General features: G+C 45.0%; 1 protein-coding gene across 3 annotated transcripts in view; it reads left to right on the forward strand.

Moving 5' to 3' along the window:
• The window catches only part of GUCY1A2 (guanylate cyclase 1 soluble subunit alpha 2), a 145,352-nt gene that overhangs the window by 15,654 nt on the left and 115,122 nt on the right, over nucleotides 1-14,576 (forward strand). For all 3 annotated transcript variants that reach the window (XR_014525180.1, XM_083499560.1, XM_083499561.1), the window contains exons 2-3: nucleotides 5,138-5,199; nucleotides 9,890-10,011. Coding sequence is in view for 2 of the 3 variants with exons in the window: in XM_083499560.1 (XP_083355686.1) it covers nucleotides 5,138-5,199; nucleotides 9,890-10,011 (184 nt within the window). In the remaining variant the exon portion in view is untranslated. The remainder of the gene's footprint in view (nucleotides 1-5,137; nucleotides 5,200-9,889; nucleotides 10,012-14,576) is intronic.

A 14,576-nucleotide genomic window follows, 5' to 3' on the forward strand; every position in this document is an offset into this window, starting at 1 on the left:
GGCTTAGGTAGACTGTTGGGAGGGACACCTGCTGCCTGAAGCAGTTCCTTTTCTGTGCCTAATGGTAGGACTGGGCCTGCCCCCTGATAACTCCTGGGGTAGGGAAGATATTTTACTAGGGAGTAGGAAAGAGATCCAAAGGACCCACTCTAGATTAAGTTAAGTTGCAAAGCAGCAGTAAATATTGTGGTGTTTTTTTAGAAAAAGAAATACAGTCATACCTCGGGTTAAAGTTGCTTCAGGTTGAGCATTTTTGGGTTGCGCTCTGCGGCGACCCGGAAGTAACGGAACATGTTATTTCCGGGTTTTGCAGCTCGCGCATGCGCAGACGCTCAAGATAACGTCGCGTGCATGCACAGACGCGGTGACGCTGATGCGATCCCGTTTGCATCCAGAGGTACCACTGTAAACACAAACACACACAATAACCTCACAACAACTATACCAATGTTATCATTACAAAATTAGCAAGTGTTTAGAACAAGAAGTCCTCCATGTTTAATTGTGGCTCATGAGAAAAGTTCTCCTGAGGCAGAATCGGCATGGTTTGAAACACTGGGAGGTGCATGCCTTTTCTTAAATAAGACCTGGGATTCTTCTTGTTGTTTTTCTTTCCTAAATGTGTGTGGCTGAGAATCTGGATTAAATTTTACCAGTTAGCTGTTGTCCATTTACCACAGTGATAACACACAGTTGTGCCTTTGGTGTAAGTGTCACATATCCTCACGAGATAATGAACTTGGAGGTTAGACTGCGAAGTCACTGCCGGAGGCGCTCTGTGTAATGAGGCGTCCAAAATATATGATACCAAAAGTAGTTTCCTAATTTTGATGCTCTAATTGCGATCAACCAGGGTGGATTTGGCTCACAGTCACCAGTCATGTATTGTGGTACATGACCATATTCCCCTCACAGAGCTACGATTATCCCTGCGATTGTTAAGCTACTCCGGCAGTTGTAACACCATGAGAGGAACACAGATCTTCTAAAAACTCTTAGCCCTCTTAACAGACTATAGTCCCCAATATTCTTTGAGGAAAGCCAAGGTGTTCAATGTGGTATGACACTGCTTTAAACACCTAAGGCAGATAGGGCCTGTAGTCTTTACCACAAGTGAGAAAGGACATGTTTCTAAAATGCTTCGCTTCAGACAGGACAGCGTTTTATTCCACGAAACCTCACAGCTGCAAAAAACATTTTTGTCCTGGCTTTCTGTTTTCCTGTAACTGCAGGCATCTGTGAATAGGAATCGTATGATGAAAGTAATGCAAATGAAGATAAATTCAATGAATAATAATAGTAACAAAAAGATAGGGACGTAGACAGGTTAAGAGCACTTGACGCTGGTGAATAATGCAAAGCGAAACAAATGCTTTAAAAAAAAGAGACAGGTTACTGTTTGCGTAATTTAATTGCGTATTGTCTTTATAGAGTTGCCAGTTTTTCTTTGTTTCATTTTAATTGTGCAAAATCTGGCAACTGGTCAAATTGACCTCAGGTTTCAAGATAAAAGTCAATGGAGAAAGAGTTTAATTCCTGGGAGATGAACACTGTGTTCTTCTTTTATCCCTTTCTTCTCAGCAAAAATTGGTGCTGTGGAGCTGCTCAATTGACCTTCCCCCACCCCACCCCCCAGCAGCATCTGAAGAGAATTTCTGCTCCATCAGGTCCTTAGGTTTTAAACACCTGCTTCTCCAAATGGGAGGAAGCTGCTTCCTTATGTGTGGTCTCATTTAGATAGAGCTTCTGTTGATTATTTTATTTTATTTTGCTAGAGCACATCGGATTTTTAAATGCTTTCCTGAGACAGTAAATTTGACTCCTGCTGAGAGCAGATGTAATTGCCAACTTGATTTTTTTTTTTAAAAAAACCCAACAATCCCAAACCTGTTCAAAGGCTTAACCCTATTTCCCTTCTTTGTTTTTCAAGTCTATGCTGAGCTGCACATCTAAATGCAAAAGGCCAGGTAAATTGCTAGCTCCTGCTGTTAGAAGAAGGCTCCTACAAGTTGTGCGTTCTACTTACGGCCGATATTGGGCATTGTATGGATCTTTCGTTTGTGCTGCCATTGCAGCGAGAATAATTGAACTGTGATTTATCACAATTTTTATTAAATTGACTTGGAATGGTGGCCTTCCTTTTCTTGCATATTGACAGGACAGGGGAAAGATGACTGAATTCAGCGTTCGAGACCTAAAATACAGCTGAAGTTCAAGGTCCCTCATCGAAGTACACGTAATTAAAAGCGATTTATATTCACCTCTGCAATTTGGAGTCGACGCAGGGATCATTATTGCCAAGCTGATATTCTTAATGTGTGTTTTTGAGCCACATTTATCAAAATTAAGTAATATGTGAGCAATCTTCCCAGTTTTGTTTTTGCAATAAATAGCAACCATTTTATCCACGCATTTGCAGGCTCAAACACACACATCAACTGTGCCATGCGAAATTAAAGCGCCTTCAGACTGTCACTATTTTGCAGGAGGGATTCAGGCACATGCCTGGAAATTTAGGTTTGCACAATTAAAGTAGGTTAAAGTGGTCTGTCGCTCCAGCTCAACAAATCCACTTGAAAAAAGAATGGGACTTTTTTGCAATTTGGCAAGTGACAGGGAAATGCATTGAAAAGTGTGGGATGAAGAAAGGTTTGTAAATGGGGGACATAGAAACATCCTGCTAGCAAATCAAGATGGATGCCAAATGAATGATCACTGTCATATAAGAACTCCTACAGGTATTGCATTGAGGAGGAGACAGTATGAAGTGGCAACCCTAGCTCCCTCGGCTGCCATGACTCGGGGAAGCATTGATGGGGAGAGATGAAGGCGGAAGGGAGGAGGAATGAAGCAGAGAGAGATGCAGGCGGAAGAACAAGGCTGGAATGGATCTGCAAGTGACACTTGGGTGATTGGGCTCCAGCAATGGCAGAAAGCAGGAGACTGCTTCCAGTGACAGATGCAGGCAGAAGCTACAGATCCATTCCAGCCTTTTTCTTCTGCCTTTGTCTGTCACTGTCTCCTAGTTATGTTTTCCTTCTTGTTTTTTAGTGTTGTTTCTTTATTGCTCTTGCATTTCTTTGTCGTTTTATGCTGGTTTTACACTCATTTTTTCTGCTGGCGCAACTTTCGTATTGCTTGTTCTACTTGATAATATAGTGGTACCTCGGTTTACAAACTTAATCCGTTCTGGAAGCCCGTTCATAAACCGAAACTGTTCTTAAACCGAGGCGCACTTCCCCTAATGAGGCCTTCCACCATTCAGATTCCGTTCTTAGACCGAGGTAAAGTTTGCAAATCGGGACACTACTTCCTGTTTTCAGAGTTTGTAAACCGAATCGTTCATAAACAGGACTGTTCTTAAACTGAGGTACCACTGTATTTGTTTTCTATTGATTTTAAAATTGTGAGTTGGCCTGATGACATTGGAAGTTGGGCGGCATATAAACCTTATGCATACAAGACTGTTTTAATCCCTACCCACCTTCTCGGGTGATAAGATCAGCAAAGTGAGCCCTCTTGGTAGTTCCCCGCTCAAAGTGGGGGGAATAGCGGCCCAGGAGAGGGCTTTCCCTGTGACTGGCTCCACAGAGCTGGGTCTATCATATTCAGTGTACTGTACAGCTGTCACCATAAGCTGATGATACACCTTTGTGAGCCAGGGTGGTGTAGTGGTTAAGAGCGGTAGTCTCGTAATCTGGGGAACCAGGTTCGCGTCTCCGCTCCTCCACATGCAGCTGCTGGGTGACCTTGGGCCAGTCACACTTCTTTGAAGTCTCTCAGCCCCACTCACCTCACAGAGTGTTTGTTGTGGGGGAGGAAGGGAAAGGAGAATGTTAGCCGCTTTGAGACTCCTTAAAGGGAGTGAAAGGCGGGATATCAAATCCAAACTCTTCTTCTTCTTCTGAAGTTGGCCTTTGAGGTATTTTGTTTTGTGGTCCTCACATTTGTACTGTTTTGATCCCTTATGAATGTTTTTTTAAAAAAAAGTAATTGTAGCAGTTTGTTTTCAAAAAATTTTATTGCATTTTTCTAAACTGCGCTGGCTGGGATCTTACAGTGAAGGGTGGGTAAGAAATACAGTGGTACCTCGGGTTAAGTACTTAATTCGTTCCGGAGGTCTGTACTTAACCTGAAACTGTTCTTAACCTGAAGCACCACTTTAGCTAATGGGGCCTCCTGCTGCTGCCGCGCCACCAGAGCATGATTTCTGTTCTCATCCTGAAGCAAAGTTCTTAACCTGAAGCATTATTTCTGGGTTAGCGGAGGCTGTAACTTGAAGCTTATGTAACCTGAAGCGTATGTAACCTGAGGTACTACTGTACAGTCATACCTTGGTAGTTGAACTCCTTAGTTGTTGAACAAATTGGCTCCCAAACATCGCAAACCTGGAAGTGAGTGTTCTGGTTTGCGAACTTTTTTGGAAGCCAAACGTCCGACGTGGCTTCCGATCGGCTGCTGGAAGCTATCGTGTGGCGTACTGCTCATGAGTGAATCATGCCCACTCTTCTCCTCACCAGGAGAAAAAAAACCATAACTCCCGTCTTAGTATTATGTTTGAATGCTATGTCTCTGCCATGATCAAGAACAAATTTGGGCTGCAGATTATGGTTTGTTGTACATGAAACAAACCATGATCTCTGGTTAAGATGTAACACTAAGCCAGAGGATTGTGTGTTTATTGCTCTCGGCACGAGTGGAGAGGAGCGAAGTGTGCCTGAGTCAGTTGTGCACGATAATTTATTGTTTATGATGCGCTGCAACTTGTGAATGGGCCCATTGTGTTTTCTGTTTGCTGCTTTTTGTATTAAGCAGCGCTGGCTAAAGAAACCACTGCTGATTTAACAGAGGACTAAAATATCAGGGAAGAGCCTTGAAATATTGATGTGTTTGTAGAACGAAAACAGCTTGCTACTTCTGGGCTGCTTTCTTCCCGTTTCTCTGGGGGAAGCACAGCAGATGTGTGAGGAGAGAGAGAAAAAGTGTAATTGGGAAAGAAACACACCATACATTAGATTAAGCGATAAAATCAGTAGTCACCTCCAGACATCGTGCTGAGCGCTAGGCTGGCTGACAAACTGCTAATAACTTTTTTTAATAAAAAAACAAAACCATTCTTTCTTTGTTTATTCTGTAGCCTCAGACCATAAGGCAGACTCTCCAGAGGACCCTGCAACATTACGAGCATCAAGTTATTGGGTAAGTAGAGCTCATTTCTCAAAAAACGGGGAGTGGATAGATAGATGGTGGTGACAATAAGAAGCAGGTGACATTATGATTCTATGATGTTTGCTAACATGAACACCTCATAGGCGCATAGGAAGTTGCCCTTACTTGGAGACCTTGGGGATTGAACCTGGGACCTCTGACATACAAAGCAGACACTTTGCCACTGAGCTATGGCCCTTCCCCAGGTGTCCTCTTCATTGCTAGCTTGTTACACCAATTCTCAAATGGCTGTGGTGCTGCTGTTCATATAATTCGGATGCCCACAACTGCTCGGCTCACGCTAGCTTTTTCTTCTTCTCAATGCAGAAAGATCCATTTATTTGATGTAAGCTACTGATTCAGTTTTGTCCACAGCCATGGAATTTCTCTTAGGGATCATTCACGCTTCTCTTTGTCCCATGATTTCTAAGGAATGGGTTCGAGAGGTGGGTTTTTTTTTTTTTTGTCCCACCCCTTTCCCTAGGGAAATCTGCTGTCTACCATTGAATCACCACAAACATTAACGTAACAAACGTTAAACTTAAATTAATAGGGCAGAAAACCCTATTAGATTCAGTAAGCAATATTTAGGTTTTATTATTTTGGGACTACTTTATGGAGAAACTGTATGTGGCTTGTGAATTGTATTGTATTGCATTGTACTGTAATGTTTTGTTTTAAATGCTAATGTTGCACACTTCTTGGAGTATTTGCAGAAGTGATCAATAAAGAAATCAGCACCAAATAACATAACTAATTCTGGGGACAGGATTAATTTTTTTGGTTTTTTGTTTTAAAAAGGAAAAGGTAGTTTGATTCCCCCCCCCCCATTCAGGATTCTGATTTTCTTTTTAGCAGAGTGTAAATACAGTCCTATGACCTTTCTGTAGAATGAATCATGTAATGGTTTATTTATAAACAGTTCAGATATATTTGCCTTGTGGAAATGATTTCAGACCTCGGCCAGACTGCCTTTCTATTGTGCTAAACGTAGGAATACATCACCTAGTCCTTGCTAGAGAGAATGTGCTACTCCAGTTAATGCTTTACATACGTGAGTAACACTGTGTTGTTAGAAAGGAAAGGAAAAAACTGTGTTGATAGCCGAAAGAGTGAAGCGGAATGGTGTTGTAGCAATACAGTAAACTATGTTTATGATAATACTTTTTCTTTGGAAAGGTCCTTTCTCGCCCAGCATTCTGTTTCCACAGTGGCCAATTGTGAAGGCTTCTGGAAAGTCCACAAAGAGGACCACAGCACTCTCCTGCTTGTGTTTCCCAGTACTGCTTCTGATACTGGGATGAGTCTGATACTGATAGCTGGCCGAGTCAGCATGATGCAGATGGATGATTTGCCGGGGAACTGGGGAAAGGTCTCTAGTGAGATAGGGAGGTCTTTGCCAGACTTGGGGGTGCCTGATAATGAGGATCCTGGGGAGTGGGGTGGGGGCGCCCTCAGCCTGCTTTCCCACCTCACCCTTGTCTATGGTGAGAGCCACAAGCCCTTCCTCCCTCTCCAGACCTGCACCACAGTACGGCTGGGTGGTATATCGATATATGTCCAAAACCAGCTTGACGTTTACATCGTGATACTGGCAGTGGTGGAGGAAGAGGAGTGCAGGGGGAACGCACCGCCCCCGGCAGCGCGATCACAGTGGGGTGCCATCATGGCTCCCCCCTGCCCGTGCTGGGCACCACGCCCCTCAGGCGGAGTGCCATGCCCCCAGGACACATGCCACATCCCCAGGGCGGGGGCCTGCTCTCCGCCACTGGATACCAGTTTCATCATTTTTGACCTGGCGATATATTATGATATGTGATATGCAGAAATCACAACATGGGGAAAACCATGAAGCCCAAATTTCTCTCTCTCGATTCCTACAGCCCCTCTTAACTCTGTCAGATCAGCTCTCCCCTGGCTCATGCAAGGGGGGCAGCGAATCGCAAGAGCAGGCGCTGGCAAAAATCACGATGCAGGGGAAACCTGCGAAGCCAGCCAATGCCTTTACACAGCTCCATCCTTATTTCAGACATTGTGGTATATTGATATATTGCAATGATTCGGTATAGAGCAATGTTGAAAACCAGATATCGCCCAGCCCTGTTCCACAGTGCCTTTTGCATTGCCCCCGCCCCTGGAGTCATCAGGAGCTGGGTCCGTCTTGTCCAGTAGGAAGAATGCTGTTTCCCTCATGTCCTTTCTTCCAGGCTTCTCATAGATCTGGTTGGCCACTGGAAGAACAGGATGCTGGACTTAGAGGGGCCGTTGTTCTTACACAGAGCAGATCTGGGGGAGCGTGTGGGGGCACACGGAGAGAGGGGGGGAGTTCTGTTGCGCAAATGGAAATTCTTTTGCTAGTGGATCTGTTTTGTTGGCTAATGGCCCCATGTGTCTGGATACACTTGCTGAAATAGGAAAGTTTTCAGCCTGCCTCAAAGAAGCACAGCGAAGGCAACTGCCCCATACCATTAGATGCAGAGTTCCAGAGTGACTCCTCACGAATGAGGAGCATGAATATTGTGTGGCGCCTGGAAAACTGCAAGTGCCGCTAGTCAGATCAGAGGACGACACCCGCCTTCATTGTCTGGCCCTCTGAGCTGAATGTTATTTCCAGGGGCCTGAAGTACACATTGCTGACGCAATTGTACCAAATCCATGGGATGCTAGAGCAATTGCTGAGCGTATATCACCTTAGAATCATAGAATTTGTAGAGTTGGAAGGGACCCTGAGGGTCTTCTAGTCCAACCCCTGCAATGCAGGAATATGCCGCTGTCCCATGCGGGGATCGAGCCTGCAACCTTGGCATTATCAGCACCATGCTCTAACCAACTGAGCTATCCAGGCTTGACTGCCTTTACAATAAGACTGGCAAGCCCATAAAAGCTGATCATTTGCACCAATATATAGAAACAGTACTCTGCCGCCCGCCCCACCCCCAGTTTAAAAATGGACCCAAGTAGCAGCATCAGATTATATATGGTCCAGAGATTTACCCTTAACAACCCTGAGTAACTGCCTACGCCTTGTTTATATTGGCCACTGTACCTTTCCTATATAGTTTGGATGAAGCCTCTGCCAAGATGGGTTAAGCAGCAGTAGCAAGGGGCAAATGCCAACTGCTGCCGTGGGCTCTTATTTAATTACCCGGGTGCCCTGGCAGCTTTGGCATGCTGTACAAGTCAGATCAGGTGTATACCTAGGTGCAAAAAAAATTCATCCCAGGTTTCTGAAACTCTCTAGGCTTTAGGGAGCCACCCTTGTGCATCGCATAGCCTCTTTTGTCAAGCTGAGCTGCAGCGCTGTCCTTGGTGTTAATAAGGCTGGCGCGTCTGGAGAACCCCTTGGGGTAGAGTGGGAGGGAGAGAGAGAGAGCTATTGCTTGTGGAGTCGCCTGTGCATCCTTACTCATAGCTCGATGCAGAATATAGAACAGATGTGGGAGAAAGGGAGTGGAAAACTTCTGGCAAAAGAGCTGCTCTTCCATTAAAGCTTGTGTTCCTAAGACTCAAGGCTTGAGACAGGGAGTGTGTGTGTGTCTGTGCTGCCTGCAGAGCTCCACCCCTTTTTCTCTCCCCTTCCTGAACCATTTGGTATGTTTCCCCCCCACAAGCTTGACCATCTCACTTGCTTCTGACTGTAGGTGATTCAATCTAGTAGCGGGTTCAGGGGGGTCAAATTTGGAGCAGAACAGGGCCATTCAAAACGAAGGTTCCATAGCTATGCAAAATTCTGTAAGCTTGTAAATTAAAAGATGCTTTTCTGAAAACCCCCGAAACTGTCTATCACGAACCTTTTGCTTACAGAATGCTGGTAGCAATTGAGCATTTGGTGGGAGGGAGGGAGGGAGAGAATACAAAGGTCTAAAGAAACCAGGTCAGGTAAATTGTGGGAGTATTATTGATTAAATTTGCGATTGAGAGCAGGAGGGGGAGAAGCCTAAAAAGTGGGAGAGTAAGGTTGGGGGAGCATGTGTGCCGTGAGTTTTAAGAAGCTCCCTCGTACACACTCATTCCACAGTTATGTTTCAAGAAGAGGGACGTGAAAACACATTTTCCCCACTCTCCAGAATTGCATGTCTCCCCCAATCGTCCCCACTATATAGGGCTCGTGTTTGGAGCTAGAAGCCTCCTAGTGCCGTATTGCCTAGCAAGGGGGGAGGTCATGGGGAGTGGTCCTTTTACCCTCCCTCCTCCTCAAATTCCTCGAAAAGGTCTGAACAGCACTCTGAGATTACTGTTCCAGGTTGTTTGGAGTCCTCTTAGAGGACTGGATGCACTACAACATTAAGTTGCAGGTCCTGCTAGTCATTTATGAGATTTATATAGCCCCAGTCCCGGTATAGATCCTTGGGCAGCGGCTCTAACTAATCATTTATTGCTGCTTTCTGTTCCCAGTCCTTTAGCCAGTCGTGAGTCAAAGAGAGCACATTTCCTCTTATCCCTTGACTGCTAAGTTTACACATAGCCTTTGAGGAGGGATGTTTTGGAAGTCCAAAGTTCCTGGATTACTCTCATCTGGCATGCTTTAATAACTCAAAATGTGGACGTGGCAGAACTTAACCTTTGAAGAAGCCATGGTGATTCTTCCTGAGAAGGCTTGTCCTTCTGTACGTTCAGTCATTCTAGATGCCTAGTTTATTTTTGTTTTGTTTTCATGCACCACTTTTGTGTTTCTTTCTAGTTACAGGGATGCTGAAAAGAACTTCCACAATCTCTCCAACCGGTGCTCCTATGCAGACCGCCCTGGCAACGACGAAACTGAAGATGTCTCAGGAATCCTCCAGTGTACAGCAAATATACTCGGTACTGTGTACATTTGTGTCATTAGCAGGAGACATGTTTCTGAGTTTCCCTTCTTGTTTTCTGAGCTTTCCCTTCCATGGAGGCCCATTCTGCAGAGTTCAGCTTGGTTGCTTCCATGCAGCTATAATCATTGCCTTATAGTCCAACGTTATGTTCCCAACTGTTAGTGGTTAGCTAGATGCCTCTCAGAATTGGGGCAGAAAAGCAGCCGCCCTCCTCAGTTGTCATCTCCCCACATTTCAAGGTATACCAACATATTTGACCCCACTAATAAAATCCCAAACCTGATGTCCAAACATCTACTGGGTCCTGATGCATATAGACACACCCCATTGGAGTAAGAGACCTGATTGGTAAAGGATGCTATCTGAGCATTCCCCCCTATGTACATGGTATACATGCCATGGCTTTATGCTTTGGGGCTCTATATTGCATTGCTGGATCAGGGCATAGCTGACCACTCTTGTTTTCCTGCTGACAAGGTGCAAAGCCTGGATAGATTATTTAGTTTTTTGGATGCACTCTACTGCTTGTAAATGGTGCTGCTCGTTGTCAAGAAGTTTTGGGTCAGATAATAGGTGAGCTTATCTGAAAAAGCTCCTTCAGATTCTTATACATGTGCTCTAAATGTTCTAGGGCTGGAAGAGTTTTGCTTCTCCTTGAGGAAATGTTCACAGTTAGAAGCTATGGGATTTTGCTACTGTGGGTGGTGGAAAGCTCACTCCCACTCCATCCTAACCGTGCTCTGTCGGTCCTTGTTGTCTGTCTTCCATTCTGCATGATTAAAGGCCCTTTTAAGTGTTCCCCTCTCTAGTTCTGGAAGCAGGCATTCCTGCTTTTGCCTTCCAGGCACCCTGTTTTTGCGCTTCACTTTGAGTGTGGCCCCTTCTTCACCTGGGTGTCTCTTGGCCCGTTTCCTTCCTCTCCTTCCTCTTTTATTGTCCTCTCCAGTGCCTATACTTTTCTTCTCCCAAACTGCACAGTCTCTGCTCTCTAGATGCCACAGCGACCTCTAGAGGGCCACAGGTTCCTCACCCCTACTCTTCTGAGGGAGAAATTCCTGGCAGGTTGCTCATTTAGTGCCTTTCCAGGAATTTGCAAGCAGCTAAAACATCTCTCCCCACCCCCTCCGCAATTGTGCTTTGTGATTCTCACACTTTAACATTATAGTGTGTTGAAAGCTGTGCAAGGAAATTCTCACTGTTTGCTAATATCTTTGCCTCTTGCATGCATATTTTTAAGGGTGCGAATTTAACCACCAAATAGCTCCCCACCCCAAGTTGTGTCTTGCAAAGACCCTTGGAGATTTCTATCACGTGTTTGTGCCTTAGGAGCTGGCCTCTTCTATTTCACAGCCCATGTTTTCCATTCCTGCCCATAGGATGTTGTCACTGTGGCGGCTCGCTGGAAAAGATTAACTGGGCTGAGTCATGAGATTTATTGGGAAAAAAAATATTATGTAAAGGAACAGGGGTGGGGGAAAGTCTCCAGCAACATTTCCACATGTATGGATCTCTTTCTCCATAGCTTGCAGTTGGAGTCAATCCCATGAACAAGTCCTGAATTAGGAAACAGGGGCGGGGATGAGATAGAAATATTTGACTACGGGGATATTAAGCTACTATGTTAAATTACAAAAAAATATTATTTGTTTATTAAATATATATCCTGCACTTCCTCCAAAAGTACCCTAGGGCAGCAGCACATGAATGAGAAAACAATAGAACCTCTAAAAATAATTCCAGTACAGGTTGCAGGCTGAGATATAATTGCAATAACAAGCATTCCTGGTCTAGGGGAGACGTAATATTGACTTCCTGCAAACTGGTATTTTGTTAAATCAGGAACCATCTTTGTGAAAGCATGCTTCTACCCTTTCCCTTCCCAATGTTAAGCATGGTTTCACTTTCTTTGTGCTATGTTTGAAGTGGGGGTGCTGAGGCTTGGACACCTTGATTCTTCCATGTGTTTTTAAACCTATTTAAGAAACTTATATCCCATCATTTCCACCATTATGGTCTCTGAGGCTTAACAGCATGAAAACGTAATTAAAAATACCCACAACAACAGATTAAAGCAAAGCAACCTTAAAAACCAAAGCCAGCAAGATGCTTCCTTTGAAGCAGCTAAAAGCAGGTTGATTTATTATTACGAAAAGTTCTAGTCAATAGGGTAGAGCCTAGGACTTGCTGATCAGAAGGTTGACGGTTCAAATCCCCGCGATGGGGTGAGCTCCCGTTGCTTGGTCCCTGCTCCCGCCAACCTAGCAGTTCGAAAGCATGTCAAAGTGCAAGTAGATAAATAGGTACCGCTCCAGCAGGAAGGTAAACGGTGTTTCTGTGCGCTGCTCTGGTTCACCAGAAGTGGCGTAGTCATGCTGGCCACATGACCCGGAAGTTGTACGCCGGCTCCCTCGGCCAATAAAGTGAGATGAGTGCCACAACCCCAGAGTCGGTCATGACTGGACCAAATGTTATGGGGTCCCCTTACCTTTACCTTTAACCTGGCATCTAAAGATAAAAAAAGGATGTTTTCAGGAGCCTGTGCGGGGAGGGAGTTCTATAACTCATAGACCACCACAGAAAAGTCACCCAGTAACCATAGAAGGGTCTATGGCAGTAATAGCCTCCAGATGACATTGGACTCCAACTCCCATCAATCCTATCCAGCATGGCCAATTGTCACAGATGATAGAGGTTGTAGTCCAGCAACTTCTGGAGGGGGGACCACTTTGGCCTTCCCATTATATGATAACCTCACTCGACGGGCTGATTTGTATAGGGCAGGGTTTCCCAAACTTGGGTCTCCAGCTGTTTTTGGACTACCGTTCCCATCATCCCTGACCACTGTTCCTGCTAGCTAGAGATGATCGGAGTTGTAGTCCAAAAACAGCTAGAGACCCAAGTTTGGGAAACCCTGGTAGAGGAGAAGGCAGTGCATTTTTTAACTACTGGGGGATAGCTTTTCTCCAAGGCCTTATGAAGCCATTAATGCTGTAAGTGTTGAGCTTCATTTGGGGGACTGCATTGGGATTATAATCTTTTTCTCCCTGCGGATATGGACAAATAATTCCCACCCTCCCACATCAACCCTACCCTATTGTTTCTTGCCTGCGGGCATGAAACTTTTTAATTGCACTCCTCTCCCAAGTTCAGAAGACAATGTGCCATCCAGATTGTGCAACATTTCTTACTTCTCCATTGGGATTCCATTGATATCATTGGGGCTGCTGAATATTTATACCAAGTAGCTAATTCATGCCCTTAGGAAATAAATATTCTGGTATAAATGAATGACGTGGTCTTTTGCTGTTGTTTTCATTCTTGGATAATTATTTGTTAACGTTTTATTTAGGGAGATTCGGGGGGGGGGGGGCGTGGAGATGTTGTGGACGGTTCTGCAAGCTTCCTTCCTGCATGGCGTTCTCTCAGCGTGGAGAGAATATCAGCAGGTTGCATATGAAAACTGCAACCTGTTACGTAAACATGTGGCACAGGGGATTCTTAAATCAGAGCCAATGCATTGTCAGACATAGTTCTGCCTGTTACCCCTATCAAGTCCCGTCCACATCATTAAGTCAGGGCAGAGTTGTGGCTGGTGATGAGTGATGCTCTCAGGTACTGTGTGGAAGTCTGGGAGATCAGCAGCAGATGGGACCAGAGCCAATGATAGGCAGAGCCAACTAATTGTGTTTTCTCCATCATCTTAAGGGCCATGGCTCAGTGGTAGGTCATCCGTCTTGCATGCAGAAGGCCCCAGGTGTAAGCTGTGGGAATTTGCACTTGCAAGGAAACCTATGCAATGCCTCCTGCTTGCCAGAGGACAAGAAAGAGAGAGAGACATTCTTAGCAGATTGGTGGATGTTCCTAACTTATGCAAATAAGTCTACCAATGAAAGACCTGTGCCATTCACCTTTGAATGCATGGGTGCATAATTGTGTGACTAATAATAATAATAATAATAATAATAATAATAATAATAATTTATTTATACCCCGCCCATCTGGCTGGGCTTCCCCAGACACTCTGGGCGGCTTCCAACAAACTATTAAAATACTGTAGTACATCAAACATTAAAAGCTTCCCTAAACAGGGCTGCCTTCAGATGTCTTCTAAAAGTCTGGTAGTTGTTGTTCTCTTTGACATCTGAGGGGAGGGCGTTCCACAGGGCGGGTGCCACTACCGAGAAGGCCCTCTGCCTGGTTCCCTGTAACTTGGCTTCTCGCAGTGAGGGACCTGCCAGAAGGCCTTTGCTGCTGGACCTCAGTGTCCAGGTAGAACGATGGGGGTGGAGACACTCCTTCATATATACTGGACCGAGGCCGTTTAGGGCTTTAAAGGTCAGCACCAGCACTTTGAATTGTGCTCGGGAACGTAAGACTTGGTTAATGTAAATGCCCCCCACCCACGTTTTCCTCCAAAATGAAGCAGTTCACGTTGTTGGTCCATTGAGCTCAGTTCTGTCTGCACTGGTTGGCAGCAGCTTTCCAGGGTTTCAGACATGGAATCTTTCTCAGGTCTACCTGGAGCTGCCAGGGATTGAACCCAAGACCTTCTGCATGCAA

The sequence above is a fragment of the Podarcis liolepis genome (assembly GCF_965112155.1).
Source record: "Podarcis liolepis genome assembly, chromosome: 4".
Lineage (NCBI taxonomy): Eukaryota > Metazoa > Chordata > Lepidosauria > Squamata > Lacertidae > Podarcis > Podarcis liolepis.